Source organism: Centroberyx gerrardi, chromosome 14 (genome assembly GCF_048128805.1).
Source record: "Centroberyx gerrardi isolate f3 chromosome 14, fCenGer3.hap1.cur.20231027, whole genome shotgun sequence".
Classification (NCBI taxonomy): domain Eukaryota; kingdom Metazoa; phylum Chordata; class Actinopteri; order Beryciformes; family Berycidae; genus Centroberyx; species Centroberyx gerrardi.
In genome coordinates, this window is record NC_136010.1 from 9,310,620 (window position 1) to 9,331,955 (window position 21,336).

Consider the following 21,336-nt stretch of genomic DNA (forward strand, 5'->3'; position numbering starts at 1 on the left):
CTTCGGGCACTTTGGTACACCACATAACACATGTTTCTCTCTGCTGGTTGGCTCAGATTGGAGAGGATGTTGTGTAGTTTGTGGTGAGGTGTTCTGTTGCTTCTGTTGCATTTTCTCCCACTGGTTTGACATTCAAGATCGCTCAATTATGTATGAACGGCAAGCAATATCCTTTACCATCAGGCCCCAATGTAACATATTTCATTTTCAAGGGCTGCAGAGCACAATCAGACCCTCTGTGTAATTACGACTTATTAAAAATGATTCCAAATTATCAGTGGATCTGTGGGCTGGTGTCTGGGTCCAAACTGAGAGCTGTTGCACTGTATTACTGGCAGAATACCTTCCCATGGGTTGATGGTCTGTCAACCAAGATCCATGTCGTGGCTCTCAGATCACTGAACATTGAACACTACAAATTAATAAAAGGAAAATGACAACCATTACTGAACTTGTATACGTGCTATATTGTGTGAGTGTGTGCAGTATGGGCCTGTTGGAGTCAGATGTTTTTGTACTCCAGAAATGAGTGGCTTTCGGGAATAAGCATTATTGGAAAGTCGCCCTCGCTGACTTGTTGCAATACACTTTAAGCACTTTCGTGACTAGTTTTTGCTCCCTATACACAGTCTCATAATGAGAAAACACAGTTCAGCAGAGAAAAGACATCTCAAACAGCATGTTTACCCTTCACACAACATGGAGGAATTAAAAATGGATGAGCGCCCCATCCATTATTTCAACCTCCAAATGGCAAAATCTGTATGAAGCTCTGAGTATCCGTCTGGGTGAAAATAAATAAATCAAATATGCACTTCAGCGTTTCCTGCCCTTTTTCAGCGTAGGATATGATGTCGTGTTTGTGGAGGGCGCATCCTGCTCTTGAAAACATGATGAGCTTTCTAAACATATATAAATAAATCAGGAGTTTTCAATTAGGTTTCACATCTTTTCTGTTAATTCAAATGATTTTGTCACTTTTCTGGGGCAGTGCATATAATATTTAGATTGCTCTCGTACTTTTCTCGGCCCTATTCTCCCAGTTGAATTTTCCCTATCTGAAGTATTCTAATTTGCGAACATAGTGGTGTCAGAAGTGATTTTGCAGTAAAGTCACTAATTATATGTAACATCAAGGCAATGTGGAAAAAACGTTAAAAATTTAGCATCACAAGACAAATGGAAAAATGCGTGCTGAAACAAGGAAAAGAAGCACTACATTCACAGTTTTTCAATTAATAATACATGTTTTTCCCGGCTTCACGAGGACTCGCCCAGACTGACTTAAGTGTCCAAACCCACTCTCATCTTTATCTGGGAAAAGAGTGTTAGCGACTTTTCACAACAGCTGTCCTCTTTGCACTAAATCATCTATAAAAAAACATTTGTTTACTATGTGGTACATTGTTCTGCGGGCTGACAGATTCTATGTATGGACTCAAAAAAACAATGGGAGGAAAAAAGAGAACAGTGAGTTAATGAAGATCATAACTTATAGAAATAAAAGCCATTTCAACATATCAGAATCAGCTGTATGAGTATGAGTCTTTACAAAGGTCTGAGACTGGAAAAGTTCAAATCTTTTCACACTCCTGTTGGGAGGAATGGCAGCTCCGGCCAATTCATTTATGTGTGAATGAAGTGTTATTTAAATTGCTCGGACCGTTTTCTGTAAATTGTCTTTGCAACAGGCCCTTGGCAAAGTTGTTATTGACAATATGAACTGGTTCTTAATTACCCCACCTGGTTGCAACAAGATTGAATAAAAGTATTAGAGCCTGTGGTTTGCTGTGGCTCCCCAGCCCATCAGCAAATGGCTGCCATGTGTACCGTATAGAGGTGCTAAGGAGGTTGATAAACTGTTGGTACATCAAGCTGACAGCAGCTAACATGACCTGCCCTCTGAACTCTGTTAACCCAAAGTGACACAGTGGGTCACACTTGGACCGACAAACAACTTTGCTTCGTTTTGACGGTATTTTTCATGGCTCCCTTTACACAGTAATTATATTCTAAATCATTATGTGTTGTAAAGTCTATTGACCCCTTGTAAACTTATATTTACCAAGCTGGAACAGTTAATGAAATATTCTTTTAATTAGCACTCCTCTTAAGGGTGGAAGATCTAAAGGGCTCCCTGTTTTGTTTTGGCTTTGTGGTTGACTGAAGGGTGCAGATCCACTGTTCTAAGATAAAACACTAATATCTTAATTAAGATGTGCCGTTTAACTGTTTGCAGGCGAAGTCAACGGCATTTTCTGAACCTCAGCGCCAGAGGCGGCACCTGCAGTATAGGAATATTCACCATGCAATGAATCAATAAAACAATATCATAATTTCTTCTTTTGTTGTTTTGTTTTTTTTAGGGCCGGGTCGTTTTTCAAGCTTGACTGATTGAAAGTGGTCTGGCTACTCAAGGTAACAACTGGAGGGGGGGTTTCTTTGCTTCTTGTATAATGCAGTCTTTGGCAGGCTCTCTCATTGTATTAGATACATTAGGACGGAAATGTGCACTAACTTAAAAATGCTCATGTGAAAAAACATGGAATGTATTAAATTAATGGTCTCTTTTGCCTCAGGGCAGTAATGAAAAGGGACCCCCAATGAGTTCATTTTTCACGGCTTTGGTTATGCATTCAACACTCTAATTGAATTTCAATGTAAGTTTTACAAAGTCTTTATTACAGTGACTCTTGATGTAAATTACATGTGATCTATCGTGGGACTTTCACCCATTAAGTAATTTAATTGTGACATGCACTTTCTACGCACCTCATGCTTTTATGCCTATTCCTCCTCATCCAAATTGTCAGTTTCTTCTATTATCGGCACTGTTTATGTGGATTGAGCAAAGTAGTCTGCATATACTCTAGGCAACATTCATGAGAACAGCTCCTTAAAAGGAGTAATTACTTGTCTCCCCCACGCTAGGAAAGGGGACAGCGCCCGACAGCTAAAGTATACTGGAGTATACACAAGTCACAAGAATTTGCAAGATGTTCACAGATGACTGCACAAAGCACATTTTCTCTGGGAAAAGTAGATTATTAGATTTATCCTGTGAACAGGAAAAATACAACACATGCCACAAGTAGAATTCATTAATATCTCCAAATTTCTGCATAACAAGGTTGATTTTCTTTCACCCAAAACTATTCAGTGGCTGCTGTTACATGTGAATTAGTTTTGAAAGGCGTGTTACAACACCTCTTATAAAAACACCACGTAACTGCTGTGTCTGGAAAAATGTGCATGCATGTGTGTGTGTGTCATACTGTATATCCAACAGAATTTGACTCAAAATCCAATTTGAGGATTTGCACAAAAAAAGAGATACGACTATTTAATGTTTTCTTTGTTATCTTGTTTGTGTCTTGCGTTCTACACAATGTGAACTGTCTGAAATGCAACCTGGCAGTCAGTCTTCTCTGTCTCCATCTAGTGTTTCTGCCTGAATCCACTTTTCAGCACTCACACATTCACAGCATAAATAGAAGAAAGTGTCACAACCCTCTTCCCTCAACATTAGGCTACTTTATGAGCACAATGTCTGAAAACGCTAAAGGTGGAACTGTGAACTCTGTCATTGTCAGTATGCGGTGAGTAGCTGCTGCTAAACTTGAATAGAATGACTGTGTGTGCACACGTGTGAATGTGCATGAGTGTGTTGCAACACTGAAGTTGAATTGACCAGATCATTAGAAGGGGGAAGAGGCTTGACCTGATATTTCCTCTGTTGTTTGGTCAGGAAAGGGACGTTATTGTAAAAGGGGCTGTAAAGATAAATAACCTTGCCGTTTCCATGGCAAAGGCACAAACACTGACTGCTGAAGACAAAAGAGCAGAAGACAATAAATCCAACACTGTCAATTTTGTTTAGTTTTCAGAGTGTTTTTGAGGGAAATATGGTTTCAAAACAAGGGGCCGTGACCATTTTTCCACGGAGAAAGGGAAATCAGATCAGTTTTTTCTCCTTTTTCTGAGGAGGCCACAGTTTCATCTTGTATATTATTTTCCAGGCCACGCCATCCTGATTAGTAATAGGAATATCTGATACCATATTTTGCCTTTGGGTCAGGAAACTCCTTCTACAGCTGTATACATGTTTTTATAGCCTTTGAAAGAGAGGGCATTGTCTTTAAATTCCTAAGAATGGTTTGTCCGACCTTCAAAATTAAGTGGAAAACCATCCCCAGCAGTTTTTTCACAGGCTAAACAATCATGGGTAAACATGCACCTTTGTCTGGTTCACAGGGTCAGATAGAGTTCACTCCACCGGAGCAAATCCTGGCTCAAACTTGCCATCATCAACTTTTATTATAATTCCTAAAGACGTACAAGTGTAGGCTTACATTTGGATTTGTACTTGAACATAAAAACGGAACAGGCTCATTTCAGGACATTCCTCAGAAACACTGACAACCTCAAAAGCTTCAGGTTGAGTTGTTCGACTCAGTGGTCTTCTTCATCGCCATTTATCTCAGCCACCGATCCAGATCAGGTCAAACCCAATCTAGGATGTAAAACCTCCATCATTACCCTCTCCGTCCCTCTAGCACCGAGTCATCTTCTCATCCCAAGAACAGAGGAGCGGCCTTATCGCTCTAATACAAGAGCAAACACAGGAGTCTTTACAGCATGTCGTCTCACGGCGAGATTACTGCCCTTTGAGAAGCCCTAAGACACGACCAATCCCGAGTAGTATTTTATCTTGACAGTTTGCAGCGCTTTGTTTGCCTTTTCTGTGAAGCCCGGGGATAAAAGAGCAGCCTCGGCGAGCTGTGTCTGATTAAGATCTAATTGTTAACATTCACTGTGCCTTATTATCAGCCTGTTGTTGCCATGCACGCAGCAGGTAAAGGCCTTTTTAGTGCTGGCAAAGTGTTATGAGAGACTCTTGCCTTACCACACTTGTGTGTTACTCAAGTACTAGTTAGCGCTAAGGTGGCAGGAGAGGAGCCCCCAGCTCGTCGACATCAACAACAACAACAACATCAACAAACAGGAATTGATGGCGAGTGTTTATTATCTGGTTTAATTGCTCATCATCTGGAGGATCTGACAGTTGCGGTTAATGAGAGAGGGAGAGGAGGCACGCGCTGTTGGCAGCGAGCTTCATGGTGTAAGACGTGTGTGTGCGTGCGTGTGTGTGTGTGTGTGCGTGTTTGTGTGTGTGTGTGTGTAGGAGGCTGGTGGGAGGAGAAGAGGGTAGACCACATTCCAGCTCGACAGAAGCAACAGAGGCGCACCAAACGCCAAATCGTTTGTTTATCAAATTATCAAAACAGTCCCTAAATCAGGAATTTCAAGGGCCCCTCAAGCATCTTGTTAACCTGTGTGCCATTAGCACACATTACTCTGCACCATACACACACCCGGAAACATGTGGACACACACACGCACACCAGGCTGTGTACAGTAATCAGATGCCGAGCATAGACAGGATATCGCTGAAATCGAGCCCTTTCCTCAATTTTTCATCTGGGCTGCAGGCCTGGCCCGGCTCCAGCAGGGACCTCCCTGACATTGTGCAGTGTCACGCACACATGCAGCCATGGCTTGACAAAGGAAGCGTCAAGACCAATATAGGCCCTCAGGCAAGTGCTATTCCTCTTCCCCCTTCACATGGTGCTCTGATCACTTTCAAGCATTGGTAATTAGCACATAGACCACAGAGAGGGTCTAGAGGACAGAGCGATGCTCACTACAGGAGAACTTGACTGGGAATAAAGGGAGCAAACAAACATGTGGAGAAGATGGAGGAAATTGCACATTTGCAGATGATATCGCCCCTCCATGCAGTGCCATCAGATACCAAATACACAGACACACACACATAAACACACATATAAACACACACCACCGCAACCACCATCACAGACTCTTTGTCCCATTCATAAATTTCTCTCGTTGAGAAACATGGGCATCTCTTAAACAGGGCATACCCGCCCCTTTTACTACTATTCCAGCTCAGCAGGCCCACATGGGAACAATTAGGGGCATACGCAAGTTTGGCGAAGGTCCGTAGCAACCAGCCGCATCTGTTTTTATTTACCTTTTGCACTCGCGCTGGATAATGTCATGAGCACATCTGCTACTGTGCAACGTAACCGTGGTTACATGCGTGGTTGACCCATGATTCTGTAATTACCCGCCGAGCGAGATGAAGAGGCCCAGCAAACCACTCAAAGCCCCACATACCCTTCCTCCCCCTCTTCCTCCCTCCGTCTCTGCAGTGGCATGAAATCCCGTCTACCTCTCCAAAACATGCGAGGCCCCGGTGCTGAGAGCTGCAGGCCGAAGAGCACAGAATGCTGAGTGATATTTAACGACCAAAAAGTGTGTGTCACAGTGATTTTGACTTCATTTTGATGTCATTAAATGGCCTTTACAAATGTCAGTTAATGGCTCTCAAGTTATATCATCTATGGTAACACTTTACTGTACAATGACCTTATTCCAGGGTAATAACCTGTTTATTAACCTATGGAAAAGTAAGTAACCTACAATGTTACTGTGTAGGTACTTGATGAATATCTCCCTAATACATAATGTATTTACAGCAACGTAACAACACTGTTTTAATAGTCATTTAAACACCATTCAAAGTCATTTGAATGGTATGTTACACCATTGTAAGTACATTATGTATTATTGTGTACTTACAGTACTTTTCCACAGGTTAGTACACAGGTTAATACACTGGACTAACCATTGTAAAGTGTTACCTGTCAGACAACACTGTATCTGTGCCTTATTAACTGTTGTTCTTGTTATGTTGTTATGTTGTCTGTGTATGTAACTGATGTACTGTTGTTCACTGCTGCCCTCTTGGCCGGGTCTCTCTCGTAAAAGAGATTTCTTTTTCATCTCAATGAGACATTGCCTGCTTAATTAAAGATTAAATAAATAAATAAAAATGAACTACAAATACTTTGTGTTTGCAGTTTCATGGTGGTTTATGAGAATTCAAAGATCTTCTACAGATCCGTGTAGATCAGCTCAGTGGAATTTAAATGAGAGAGAAGCAGATCTGTAGCTTACACAGGAACTTGTAGGCTCGGCAGAATGTTCCTAGTTTAAAAAAAATGATGACACCCAAGTACAACTGGTCATGTAAGCAGGCTCAGATTAGTCACAGGTGGCAGATTTAATTGTATGGCAGCATGAAAGATGGCTCCGCGTTGTTTCAGAGCCCTTGAAGGCGCACCGGTCTGAATGAAACAAACAAAAACAGTTTTCACCCTTTTCTAACATCTTGTGGTGGTTTGAAATGGTGGAATTTCACATTATGAGGCATCTTCACACAACAAACTGAAAGCAGCCAATCAAGACCGGACTTGTTTATAATAATGATGAGTGATTATGAGCAATAACAATGAAGACCATATATGGATGACTTCACAGAAGCGGGTGTGGGGGTTGGGTGCCACCATGCTTAGCATCTCCCAGATGTGCAAACCATATGCTGCGACTGAAATTAAAACAAAAAAGAAACACTGAAACATGAAAGGGATTTTTAACTTTGTAAAGACAGTTAACAGTCTATACAGATAGAGTAATGGCCGAGAGAGGCCACATGAAAGAACGAGGGATGTTGCTGTACTTTTTGCACCACTTATTCCATTTCCTGCTCATAAGTTCACTGAGCAGATGGGGACCAAAGGCACAAGGAAGTTTAGATTTTCTGCCCCACAGCCCATTGTATATGATGCATTTAACTGCGTAACACTGCACTGTTATCATTTACAGAGCCTTTGGTGCATACCAAGAGGTCACAATAACAAAGGTGAAAAAGAAAACAAGAGTGTCGCTGCATTTTATCTTTTCTTAAGTCATTTTAGCTGAGAGAATTTGGTTCACCAGTGTGACTGTGTATAGAATGAATTCATGGTAGTAATAGTTATATCAGCTAATGATAAAGCTGGAAAAGATAACTGCCAAATTAAAGTGAACTACACTATATTATTGGTTATTGATGAGTGACAAGCCTTTGCTCATGCACAGCTCAATTACAGACAAAAAGCAACTGAGATTGAAAATAAATCCACTGCAAAAAATATTAAAAACTGGTTCATTTGGAGTGTGTGAAGTGCAAAACCTCCTAATATTTCCAGAAAGGCAGCTGTCCCATCTTGAGAATTGACAGAAAACACAGTCAACAGCGCCCTCTCCTGTTCACAAAGTGTACTGCGGCTGTGCTACATAAAACAATACTCGTGTGAAGTCATGCTTAGATTCAGAAAACTGATTTATTTTCTTTAAAAAAAGAAGTAACGTGTTTGTGCAGCTGGTTTCAATTTGCTGAAAAGAACAATTTCACCCTGACAAATACAAAACTTATTGCAAGTGTGAGATTCGGCGTGGAGAGGACATTCAGCGTCATTCAAAAGCAATCCTTTATTATGAGTTTCAATAACACAAGGCTTTTCAGGGAGCTGGCACCAGCCTTAACGACTGCAGGGCCTTCTTTACATCAGCCTGTTGTGCAGGTTGGATGGAGACATGTTTATTAAACGCATGGCTTGTCTGTGTCTGGATATTGTCCACCCTCAGGCGATGGCTGGCAGAGAGTCCTGGCTGTATTTCTGCTTGTGTAATCAACCTTCACAGCAGTGACTGACCACCGCATCACCTTTCATGACTGCAAACAGACATGCAGCACGCGGCACCGATGAGATCTTAAAAAAGACGTGAATGAAACAGTTGAAGCTCATGTGGTCACATCACTGAAATAGCGTTCGAGGTGTAGTTTCGCTTCAAAACTACCTTTTCCATATAAAGAGATAACTGAGAAAGTATTTAGTTAGTCACTTCTACTGACTCTATCACAAGGCTTTTGTAGATGTTGCTGAATTTAGCAAACTGAGGCCTTAACCACCGTGACGTGTGGATTTATATGATCTGTAACTATATTTGACCGGTGAAAGGGTGACAGAGGTATGCCTGGTTTGCTTGGCTTCTTGAGTCATTTCCAACAAATGGTCTGATTGTGTTTCCATCGGATGTTATGGATATTTGTCAGCTGGCAAATCACAATGCAGGTTGTTTCTTTGGATCTTAAAATAGGTTGTTTGCTGCTGGAGTGGATACTTTGGATAAAGCTGTTTGAGTTGTGGCAGTTGTTCACATATTTTCCATTATAAGAGCAGCTTCTTGGAATTACTGTTTGTCACATTTCTGCTCCTCAGAATGTCACTTGTACCTTCTCAGCTGTTGTTCTTTAGATTTCTACATGTTGTGTTGAATTTTTAGTGTCCATTTGTTCAGTTGTAATCATTGTGAGGAAAGACGCTGCTGACGGCTCGGTTGTAGCTGATGACCCAGGGAATTCTAGCTGTACTGAACTACTTACAGTGGTTGCATCTTGAAAATCTAAAGACTTTGTTTCAGTTGTATTTATAGTGGTGGTGCCATTAACAAACTCTGTAGATACATTTCCCATTTGACTGCTTGACATGTTATCAATGTGGAAATTAAAACCGCTGGCCTCTGACTCTATGTAAGGTGAATTGGTGGCGGGAAAGTCTGCACTTGTCTCCTCAAATGGAGTTGCTTCATTTGGTTTCACTGCAGGGACGGTGGAGGGGTCAGAGGGTCGTTCTGTAGTTAAAGACTCCGGTTTTAGGGTGTGTGTGGGAGGGGCAGGCGCTGTGGTGGAGGCACAGGGAGGAGGTGTGATGTGTGGCACAGCAGGCCAGGCTGCAACATTTAAACAAACATGAAACAAATTAAGATCCAAAAGCTATATTTATGATGTTATATTTTCAATTTTATATGTATTTCCAGTGGAAAGAGTAACAGTAAAGGGTCAGGTCAGTTTTAAATAGTTTTACAAAGCTTCTCCAACCGTTAAATTAACAATAGTGACAGAATCCATCTCGCAACACCATTCCTCTGCAATGCTCTAGTTATATAACAGTAACTCTCTGGTAGCTTCCCTGCAGTAACTCCATAAACTAACATCTCCCTTGGTAATATTCCACCAACTTATCTTGCTAGTCAACACAAAGATTGTAAAAAATGGTCATGTATGCCCTAAAATCCAAAAAAGCAGTGTACTGTATGTTAACAACCGTGTTCACTTTTACATCACTGTGACTATGTGAAAATTGTAATAGTAACTATAGCCCTAATGTAACAACCAGTAAGATTGCAAGTTATCAGGTAGAAGTCAAATAGAAATTAGTAACATACGTGGTGACATAAGGTTGATATCTGATAGGATTTAAAGACAATGCAGTTTAAAATGCAACTGGTAAAGTTTAAAGAGTAACTACTAAATGTCTATTTGTGACTAGAAAAAAAACTGGATTAGTTAGGCCTACTACAGTAAAAGCCTTTAAGTGGCTAGTAGTCAAAATGAAATGCGATAATTAATCACCCATTTAGTTTTACTGTGCTCATCAGACAACGCACTTACCTGTGCATGGCAGTGTGTTCTCCATGGTCCAGTGCATCTTGTGATTTGTCTCTTTGAAGGTGAGCACAACATCTACTCTGTAGAACGGCTGCCAAAGTTGATTGATTGTCTGTACAGGACTGTGACGGAGGCTTGGTTTAGAAATGTTTAGACTGTAATGAATCCTTATGAGAAAATGTTAAACGAAATACTTAAATTTCAACAAATGCACCAAACTAGTCCAACTGCTGAAAAATGCTAAAATGTACCATGTCATGTTATTTATCACTCATTGTTTGTATCATTATGACAATTTGAGAGAGCAGCACCAACCTTGGTCTGGAGGATTTCTGCTGTAGAAATAATCAGCTGCACAAATTCACCTGTCTCATGCACAGTGAATGTATCTGTCTGGTTCACTGACACACTACTGACTGTCAGTGTCTCAGTCTCTTGGCTGCCTCGCTTTGTCAAACCCATGCGTCGTTTGAAAATGTGCAGCACGGTCTCCTCTGCTGTGGACTGGGTCACTGAAATGTAGATCAGGGATAAAATGTGTTGCTGGGAAAGGCATGGCAAAGCCACAACTCATGATGCAACACAATGGCAAGGGAAAGTGTAATTAACTTTAAATACTGGTTCTCTCTTTGCCACCCACCATTTGGACACGTAGCTTCCATACTATATGCATATTGGCCACTGACCAGCTTCAAGGCTAAAAATTCCCCTTCTTTTTCCATTACCTGTGAACCAAAACATGTTGAATCAAAGATAATTCAGTGGATTTCAGCTGTAATGTTGTCAATGGCCACTAGGTGGCAGGATGCTGCTTCGGGTTTCTTACTTGCACAGGACTCAGGATCTCCCTCCTCCTCCCTTGGACTGTTAAGTCTGGTCCGTTCATGTCAATGTTGACCTGGATCAGACTGGCATCCTCCAGAGCGACAATAAGGTTCCCCCTCAGAGACAGTGACCAGTGCAACTGTAATGCATATGCAAACATGCAAACACACAAACTCAGTCAGAGAGACAGACACTATCTCTCTCTTTCTCCTTTTCTCTCTTTCTCACCCATACACATACACAAACATATGTGCACATTTATGATATTTCAATAATTTCAGGGTAATTCAACATAGGATAGGTTTCAGTGATTACCTCATTATTCCAGCTGTCATGGGGAACCTGTCTGGTCACCTGCGGACATGTTATGACCAAAAAGGTTGCTATTTCTTTATGTACAAAGCTTATCACAATTACAAAGCAATCCAAAATACTTGGCAAAAAAAAGAATACTTGAGACAGAATAATGCCAAATGAAAATAGTTAATCTCTATTCAATTACTTCCAGATTACCTGAATATACTCTGGGTCACACTGGATGTGCTCTCTGTTGGGTAGAATAGAAACCACTGGACACTTCATGATGAAACTGTGAGGTCTGCCTCCAAATCGATTTATCCTCTTCACCAAATTCAAGATAAGGAAATTGTAGCCATGCTAAACAGTCGGAGCAGAGTTACAACCAGGCCCAGCTGCAAAGGTCATTTCAGAGTAAAGATTCAACATATTCTACATCCCAAAGTGTGACATACTGTACCTGTTGCCGGACAAAACATCCAGTGTAACTGACTCTGAAAATATAGTTCTTGTCAGTGTCTTTGTGTAGTGAGAATCCACAGGCAGACAGCTGGAGGTTAAGATGATCCAGGGACGCAAGGTTGGCTTGTGAAAATAAAAAGGGATTCAGAGGCAATGGATTTTTTTTATTTCATATCATAAATTCTGATTGTGTCAGGAACAATTACCTTGAATCCGTAAAGCCCCTGACAGCCAGAGTCCCAAACCTTCAATCCTCACACTGTGGATCCACATCTCCATATATTCTGAGAAGCATGACACGTCTCCTTCTGAAAATACAAACATTTTCTCAAACACAGTGTGGAGGCCCCATTGACAGTTGCAGACATGATAGAATAGAAGGGTTACCTGTTAATTTTACTGGTGGGTTATCCATCCAGTCTCTATTCTGAATGCAAATCACAGTTCCCATGATGACACACTGTAAAACACTGGAGAAAAGAAGGTCGAATTGAGCTTATATATTTTAAGGATGGTGAATAGTTTAACTTACTTGTAGTAGCCTACAGCATTATGCTACTCACAAAGTTACAAGCAAGATGTCAAATCTGATGTGATCCATGCCAGTTCCACTGAAGAAAACGTCAGTGGGCGGTCTGACCATCGCCTATTTATAGCCTAGGTAAGGGGACTGATGTCACTCATGTCAAGTAATAAAAAAAAACCCAGCTGTGTTTGCTTTGAAATGTGAAAAGCAAGTGACAAAAAGAAAAACAAAATGGCAGGGAGGGATCAGAGTGGATCCAGCATGTGTGAAAAAGAAGTGTTTAAGCAATTGTATTCAAAGCTAAATCAGTTTGAAAAGCTTTTTGTTATTGAAGAATCTGAGATAGTGATATTACTTAAAATGATTGCAGTCTCACTTTATATTTTGTGAATGGGACTGGTCACAATTATTTTAATAAATTTGGACAAAAATTCACTCTACCACTGTAAGACAGGCTACATGACAAGTCTTCAACTGCAAATGTGGATTCTTGCTTTCCGCTCAACTATTCTATTTTTTATTGTATGTTTTCATAGAATAGGCCTATTCAATAATATAGCTTACACAAATTGCAGCCAAGTTATCGGGGGGAAAAAAGGTTAAAATCAACATATATCACCGTCTGTTTTACAGATCACACAGGGCACCATATTGTTTAATAAAACATTATTTTCTTGAATATATTTTATTTCTCAATGCGCACCTTTTGTTTGGGCTTTTAGGGTGAATCTATATGGAGGGGTACATCATGGTACTGTAACCATGCTCACTGCAAGTTGTGAAACGCAAAATACATTTTAAATTGAACCACATGGCTTTCAAATATTTACTTTACCAAGTTAACTCACTATTGGTGATATAAGGCGCAATTATTGGCTAAATGTATTGATTATATTTGTTCGCATCCCTACAGAAAATAATAGTGTGCCCTCCCAACTCGATGATGTCATCTCTACAAGATGAGCAGCCATTTTGTTAGCTAGCTTGAGGCTAGAAAGATTAGCCAGCGCGTACAGCAGAAAATACTGCAATTTGCTCTAAATTCGGGGTTTGGTTTCACCGAGTAAATTAGTTGGTTTCTGTTGTCGTTTACGTGCGATATTTGACCACACTGTCATACATGCGAAGAGGAATCGTGTATTTGTTGACAAAAACACGGAGCACGAAACTGGGCTGTCCATTCATTTTTGCAAGCGTGTCTGTGTTTGCTAGCTTGCTAGCTAGCTAACTTGTCCAGGCGCGCGCTGTCAGCGGTGAAGAAAACACGCAACGTTCATGGCCGCCAGCTATCACATTTTTGAAAGAATTTTATAGTGAACGTTAGCTTTCTCGCGGTTTTCGATCATTTTGTCCGCACACAAATCCACATTTGTTTTGACTGCGTTTGCGCCATAGTTAGTTCAACCAGCTAGCAAAAGTTAACTTGAAAGGCTATTGCATTCAGTCAAGCAACTGTCGTCCCTACAAACCAGCGTGCATCATTCTACTTGTTACTAACACTATCTGGATCGAGGCTTGGCCATTCAGAGACCATGTCGGAGTTGTACATTCGGGTGGCTGAGGATGAGAGCGAAGAGCCGATGGAGATCCCTTCAGAGGACGATGGCACTGTTTTACTGTCAACAGTAGCAGCCCAGTTTCCTGGGGCTTGCGGCCTGCGGTACAGGAACCCCGAATCCCAGTGCATGCGGGGTGTCCGACTGGTCGAAGGGGTCCTGCATGCACCGGAGAGCGACTGGGGAAACCTGGTGTACGTCGTGAATTACCCCAAAGGTGAGATTGGGTGTAGTATGACCGACTGAGGTTTAGTATGTAGCTTGATTGTTGTGTGCCACCATCACCAAGGGACAAACTTTGACCCTTTGCCTCATTTAAAGTAGAGTGCTGTTTACACTTGACGGGCTCTTTACTGATGCAAGGTGTATCCTTTTATTACAGACAACAAAAGGAAGATGGATGAAATGGATGCTGCCTCAGCTGTAAAAGTCAAACGGGGCTTCCAGAAGACATCAGATCTCATTGTCCTCGGGCTGCCATGGAAAACATCAGAGCAGGACCTGAAAGATTACTTCAGTACCTTTGGGGAAGTCATCATGGTGCAGGTAAAGACATCTGATCTGACTTCTTATATGTATTTTTAGTCAACGTTACTGGGTAATTAAAGAGAGTAACTAATCTTTCACCCACTTTCTCCATTCTCTCCAGGTCAAGAGAGATGCAAAGACCGGAAACTCAAAAGGGTTTGGGTTTGTCCGGTTCACTGACTACGAGACGCAAACCAAAGTGATTTCGCAGAGACACATGATTGATGGAAGATGGTGCGATTGCAAACTTCCCAACTCAAAGGTATTTTGGGCACCCTTTCTCTAAGGCTGGGTGTGGACAAAGACCTCATGGTGTATTTTGGGGCTGCATGATGGCTGCCGGCTTCAGTCCTCAGACACCGTTGGTCAAAAGTTGAACATGCAAAAAAGCAAACTGAAAATGACAGTGTGTGATGTGGTCATTGAAGTGGCTATAACTCATTTTAAATATATTGATAACATACGCGTTATATGACTGAAATTTGCAAACAATTAATGTAACGTTAAACATTACAAAACAATTGTTTATTATCTCAGCCAACAAAGTTGGAAGGAGTTTGTCTTTTCTGTTTGATATATTTGACTGACATTTTTTGGACAGATAGCCCCCGGCCCAAGGATAAGTTGATAAGATTTTGGTTTATGTTTTTTGTTTTTTAGCCTTAACTATTATGCTGTGTTCATGTACTAGTGGGGAAAGTCCAACATCCGGGACTTTTCAAGTTGGCTGCCAAACAGCATTGCATTCACCTGCTATTTTGTCAGAAAATTAGATCCGGTAGACAAGCGTTAAACAAACATAGATTGCAGCGTTGTAAGTTGGAGATTTGTTCAGAATTGGCGGGGGTTTGCCCTCTAGTAATCTTTGAATTCTGATAACTTTATCAAAAATATGAAAGCTGCAAAATGATTACTACATTGACACTGTAGCAAGAAATAAAGGTGAAAAATATTTGCCCTAATTTTACAACTTCAATGTAACTTGTGCTATTGGGCTCTGGAAAATCAATTTTGAATAAGGTAAAATTAAATGTTTTTTTGTTTAACAAGGTATTTAACATCGATTAAATACATCATGGCATGCTATGCCTCTTCGTCCTCTCAGGCAGGTCCCGATGAACCCATGCGCAGCCGTAAAATCTTTGTTGGCCGCTGTACGGAGGACATGACCACCGATGAGCTGAGGCAGTTCTTCATGCAGTATGGCGAAGTCACTGATGTCTTCATCCCCAAACCCTTCCGGGCGTTTGCCTTCGTCACGTTTGCCGATGACCAGGTAAGATTCTCTATACACGTCAGAGTTTGAATGTCAGTTGAGAACATAATAATGGGTGCGGTGATCATCTCTTCCTCACGTCTTTCCGCAGGTCGCCCAGGCGCTGTGTGGAGAGGACCTGATCATCAAGGGCGTCAGCGTACACATCTCCAACGCTGAGCCTAAACACAATAATAGTAGGCAAATGATGGATCGAGGGCGGTTTGGGGCTGGTGGGTTCGGTCAGGGTTATGGCAATAGTCGCGGCGGGCTAGGGAGCAATAGCAGTGGGGTTAACTTTGGGGCTCTTGGTCTTAACCCAGCAATGATGGCTGCTGCCCAGGCAGCGCTGCAAAGCAGTTGGGGCATGATGGGCATGCTGGCTAACCAGCAGGGTCAGACCACCACAGCAGGCACAGCCACTACAACCCGAGACCAGACCTATAGCTCTACCAGCACCAGTTACAGCAGCCCCAGCTCAGCTAGCCTCGGTTGGGCTGCAGGCACTAACTCGGCCTCCAGCAGTGGCTTCAGCTCCGGCTTTGGCACCTCTATGGAGTCTAAGTCTTCTAGTTGGGGAATGTAGAGAGCTTTGAGTTGGTCTTTTTGTTGCTATTAGGCTAATCTGGTAAGTATACCTAGGGGGGAAAACTAGTCATATCTCATGTCCCTGTTATTTAAAAATATATTGCCTTTCATTTTGTTGAAGAGAAAATTTATACATATATGTGACTAATTATGTAGCCAAGCATTGAATGGGTGAAGTGTTAAGTTTGTTAGTGGGAACTGCCACACTACCTTTTTTTGTTTTTGAGAAAATGTTACTTTGAGATATGACTGTGCATGCAAGGTATATATTTCTGAAACATGCACGAGTATCTCCAGAGCCCCCCCGCAGCCAGTTGTGAAATGGGCTTGATATAGTTTAACCTCTGTATGCAGTTGATTGTATCTTTTTTTTGTTTGTTTTGTTTGACGTTTTATGGAACCGCCTTCATGAAAATCTCTTCTACAGTTCACCAACTCTTTTCCAATTTCCCGGGAGGAAGCGCCTCATGGGCCGCAATGTTCGACAGCTCTCAGTATCAATTCCCTTCTTCCCATGTGTAAATGCTTTGCCATCAAAGAACACAGCTTCACTCTGCATATACTGTGTTAGACGGTGGGTGTTGTCTTTTTCCTCTCCCCTTTTTCATGGATATAGAAATCTTGTCTGCTCTTATCGCTTTTGAGATCAATGAGTGGGATTGGTGTTGGACAGAGTGAGAGACTGAGAGTGAGCGAACGGGAGAGAGCAAAATGAAAGAACGCAAGTGTGAAAAGGACTGTTTGTGCAAAAAAAAATTTTTAAAGAGCCTGCGAGAGTTGAGAAGAACCTGTGGCTTTGTGCGAGTGTGAGAGGAAGAAGCAAGTACGAGTGTGTTCCTAATGACCATCACAAGGACATTTATTGCGTCTCGAGATCCCTAAGGTCTCTCCTTTCACTAATTATTTTCTATCAAGCTTAAATCTTTAAAAAAAAACACAGTGAAATGTTAAACGCTATGAGTATTTGTATCCTCTCATAGCTTTTTCTTGCTGTCTGATTTGATGTGAATGCTGTGTATGGTGTGTGCTTTATTTTCTCCTTGTTACCACCCTTTTCTGTGTGAAAATGTGACATGGTGCCGGTGAAGTCTGTGTGGGAAAAACACTGGGGGAAGCTTGAAAGTGTGTGTAAGATTGCAAGTGAGCTCAGTGTGACCTCAGAGGTTGAAGTGGCGAGTGTTTGACATGTCCCCACTGAAAGTTTGTGTTTGAAGTGGTTATGAATGCATTTTCTATGTTTTGTGAATCAAAGGGAAGTCTCCAAATAAAACTGAATTTGACTAGGTATAATTCCTTCTTGACAGCGACTTATTTTTGACTTTTACATTAATTAATTGAACTGCCAACGCTTTAATTCGCATGTATAGGGACCTTGGACACGGCCAGCCCAGGTTTTCGTCCGAATCCAGATTGGAGTCAATTTTGGAGAAGCTGAAGACTGGAGTGTGGTGCATTGTTGGGTGGGCCAGCACAAGCCAGCAATGGATATGCTGCACGAATGCCTTAATCCTGAAAAGGATCCTCTTCACCTTACTAGCAAGAACCCTTGGACCACCCCATATTGAAATTTAGAGCGGACCGTACCTAATTGGGCTGAGGTATTTGTTGATACCTTCAAATGAACAAAAGTAGGACCAAAGTCACACCTGCAGTTCTAGACACCTGCAGTTTGGCAGTGATCATGCTTTTCTGTCTGTTCCCCTAAACTGTTGTTGAACACCAGACCTGGCGATAATATCAAAGATTCATTTGTGTCGGTAAATGCTTTGTCCTAATAACAACCACTGATAACTGTAACTGTTACTGGTATAATTTTAAGTTCGACATTTTTCCAAGTAGGTTTTCTTTTCATGTGGTCATTATGTACAATTTTAATCGAGCAGGACGTGATTTTTTGTTTTGTTTGTTTAAACCATGATTGTAAAGTGGTTGGAATGTGTAAGAGTTGAGTCAATTTTGCAGGGACTTTAAAAAAAAAAAAAAAAATGTTGAACATGCCAGCAGGAATTCACACTTTGTGTATTGATATGGAATTATTTTTAGTCCAACAAGAGTGTAAAATAAAAGTTTGAATTTTTAATCACCTGTGGTTCTCTCTATGTAGATAAGGTGTAGTGTGATAGCGTTGTGCTTAATCAAGGTGCTATTTCAGTTTTCTCTGGAGGTTTCTCATTCCCTGCTTGGTGCAAGGAGCAGGTTACAAAATGTTGCGGGTGTAGTTTGCTGTTCGGCCTTCTGGTTGTGCTGATGTTCTACTTTGTCGTAGGTGTTGGGACAGAAAACTCCTAAATTATACCTTTGTTACACCTGACTTTATCATTGCAATCTATTAATGTCATAACCTTGTGTTTCTAATGGGGGAGTTTTTGCTTCTCTTTTGTCCTGATGCCAATTCATTGGTACACTGATGGAGGATGATCATTATAGTCTACATGAAACTTCCCAGTATGGACATTTACCCTTTCTAGACCTTTTAAATATAGGACTGGGACCCCTGAAGCCCAGCCTTAAGGTAAAAATGTTTGTCTTGCTGCTGAAATGCTGTTGAGATACCCAGTCAAAAACAAAAAGAAATGCAGTCTGAGAATGTTTTTGAACTGTAGCTTAATATATTTTAAAACTATGCATTCCTGCTGGATGTCATCAACCAGAGCCTGTACTTTCACCTACTGAACTGTTATGAAAAAGGCCTTTTATTGGTGATCCCACAAATTGGGGTAAAATGTGCGATTGGTGCTCAGCCTGCCAGTTGAAGTGTCTGTTTTGTTATGATGTAAATACAATTACAGCAACTTTCGTGGCCTTTATAGAGAAAAGCTAATGGATGATAGTGAAATGAATACATGGCCGAGGGTAACAATTTATCCTCACAAATTAAATTAATGCATGGCCAAGAGTAGCAATTAACGTACAAAGACAGTGACCATACAATTACCGTACAGAGAGTCGTGGGTCACAAATAATCCTTTTATAATTGTAATTTATTTTCAGCTTGCGGTCGTTAAGATGGGATTGCACACTGTGAATCGGTATGCTTTCTCCCACTGCTAGCAGGTTGAGAAGGTCTTCCAGAAGAAGTTCCTACAGGGCGATCTGCTCCGGGACGGGATGTGGTTTCTGAGCGACCTCTCCTCCAGCTCTTCATGGAGACGCCTCCCTGGATCCATGTACTCAGACGGTAGCTCATCCATTCCTGAAAGCATGTGCTGCAGGTTCCTCTGCTCCTCAGCCAACTCCTAGTGGAGGAGAAACTTAGACTCAGCCTTGATGTTTTATACCAGTGGTTTTCAATCCTGGTTTTGGGTACCCAGGATACTGGTGGTTTTCTGTCCAAAGAGGTAGTAAAATGCAGTTTATTGCGTTCACCTGGCATCCCAGGTGTAAAAAAGTCCCCGATTAGATTACTAGAATGAAAAGCAGCAGGACTCTGGGTCCCGAGGAGCAGGATTGGAAACCATTGAACCCTAAAACCTCTTAAGACAGCAGGTGATACAACACAGGCAGTGAGGCAGAAGTCTATACACTTACTGTCTTGGGTCTTGTGTAGCTCAGTGGGTGACACATGGCACCAACACAGCTGAGTTTGGCTCCCACTGGGGCCACCCATGCTGAATACATGGGCACTTGTGATACTGCAAGGCGCTTTGGACAAAAGCAACAAATGGCAAATGTTATGTCTGAGTCCTAGAGCTGTGCCTCTAATATTAAGTCATTTTCGCAAAACTAATTAGATACATAAAAATGTATTGCAGTTAGCATTCATTGGAAACACAAGATTTAATGTTGATGTAAAATCATAGTCAATCAACTCACCTGATTGTGCCGAGGTCCCAGGTTGTCATCTATGGGCAGAGCAATAACAGTTTCTCTTATAGCACATACCGTGAAAACCAGATGGACTAGACTCACTGGCACTCTCATGCTGATCTGCGCGGAGTAGCTGCTGAAGATCTGAATGGAGCCGCCGCTGCCTGATTTATAGGCCCTGACACAAGAGATTGACGCAGTAGACAGCAGAGGCAATTAACCAAATGAAGCCACTTTCCATGTAGCCGCCCACACAAATTTGTCATCTCCATATGTATTCTAATTTGATAATCACAGTTGGGATAAAGCCATCTGTTTAAAAAAATAAATAAATAAAACTGTTGGAGAATATTGTAAATGTTGTTTGAACCAGAACATAGTGAGCCCTATCTATTTTGTTTTCTTCTGAATTGCCAAAACAGGAAGCTGACCATCTGCACATTAACAGAATGAAAGAAAAGTCAAAAGCAATCACATTACTTGAGGCTTAAATATTTAGCTCATACATATAAAACGGACAGACAGAAGCTACCATTAACACTTGACTGCATTCATAGCAAGTAGTCTCCCAATTTTTAAATTGTTTTCTCTTTCAAATGGAGCAAGTTCACTTCAACAAACTTCAGTTAGAAGCGTCTACCATGTAGTACTTTCATCCACTTTCTGTCATGCAACAAAACCTTAACATTGTTAAGTGACTACATATAATTCAGTTGTTGATGTACATTATATATGGTCATTGGTTTCAGTGATGTTGTGAAAAAGAACTTCGTAGAATCCAGGAAGTAGGGGACTTTTGGTCTTGATGGAAACAAGTTGCTTGTGTCCGCCACTCTTCCTCCTCCTCCTGCATTATGCATTATGGCACATGGCTTCAGATGTACGGCCTGGTGTTTCCTTACTGCCTGTTCACCTGCTCAGTCTGAGGATGACTCAGCGAACTCATCATCCCCCCGCACTGCCATCACTGCGCTGTAATAGCCTCTTGTGCTCTAATGCAACCTCCGTATGGCATTAGCCCTCATTAAGAATACACGGCCCTAATTGTAGAGAATGTTCTTTCCTACAGATT

The 21,336-nt window shown here is 41.4% G+C and overlaps 3 protein-coding genes across 6 annotated transcripts; 1 reads left to right on the forward strand and 2 right to left on the reverse strand.

Annotated features, from left to right (window-relative positions):
- Nucleotides 1-6,252: 6,252 nt before the first annotated feature.
- ciroz (ciliated left-right organizer protein containing ZP-N domains) lies at nt 6,253-12,328 on the reverse strand. Its single transcript, XM_078288084.1, has 10 exons — nt 12,211-12,328; nt 12,003-12,127; nt 11,759-11,902; nt 11,561-11,599; nt 11,247-11,384; nt 11,061-11,145; nt 10,717-10,932; nt 10,424-10,534; nt 9,535-9,702; nt 6,253-6,290 (listed from the first exon to the last, which is right to left on the reverse strand). Exons 1-10 carry the CDS (start codon nt 12,326-12,328, stop codon nt 6,253-6,255), a joined length of 1,182 nt encoding a protein of 393 aa, XP_078144210.1.
- A 1,191-nt stretch (nt 12,329-13,519) lies between these two features.
- Nucleotides 13,520-18,540, forward strand: tardbpa (TAR DNA binding protein a). 4 transcript variants are annotated; one of them, XR_011784953.2, is made up of 7 exons: nt 13,520-14,303; nt 14,469-14,632; nt 14,736-14,876; nt 15,720-15,890; nt 15,982-16,102; nt 16,885-17,031; nt 17,825-18,540. XR_011784953.2 is itself a non-coding variant. In XM_078288258.1 (6 exons), the coding sequence occupies exons 1-6, from the start codon at nt 14,063-14,065 to the stop codon at nt 16,977-16,979; spliced, it is 933 nt and encodes a 310-aa protein (XP_078144384.1). In that variant the 5' UTR covers nt 13,520-14,062; the 3' UTR covers nt 16,980-17,747. The 4 variants fall into 4 exon arrangements, 2 of the variants coding, with proteins under 2 accessions (XP_078144384.1, XP_071763504.1); XR_011784954.2 differs by having other exon boundaries at nt 15,982-16,066; XM_078288258.1 differs by lacking the exon at nt 17,825-18,540 and having other exon boundaries at nt 16,885-17,747.
- A 922-nt stretch (nt 18,541-19,462) lies between these two features.
- On the reverse strand, nt 19,463-21,213 carry LOC144542298 (uncharacterized). The gene is made up of 4 exons (XM_078288085.1): nt 21,167-21,213; nt 20,271-20,442; nt 19,986-20,099; nt 19,463-19,693 (listed from the first exon to the last, which is right to left on the reverse strand). Exons 1-4 carry the CDS (start codon nt 21,211-21,213, stop codon nt 19,505-19,507), a joined length of 522 nt encoding a protein of 173 aa, XP_078144211.1. The 3' UTR covers nt 19,463-19,504.
- Nucleotides 21,214-21,336: the final 123 nt, after the last annotated feature.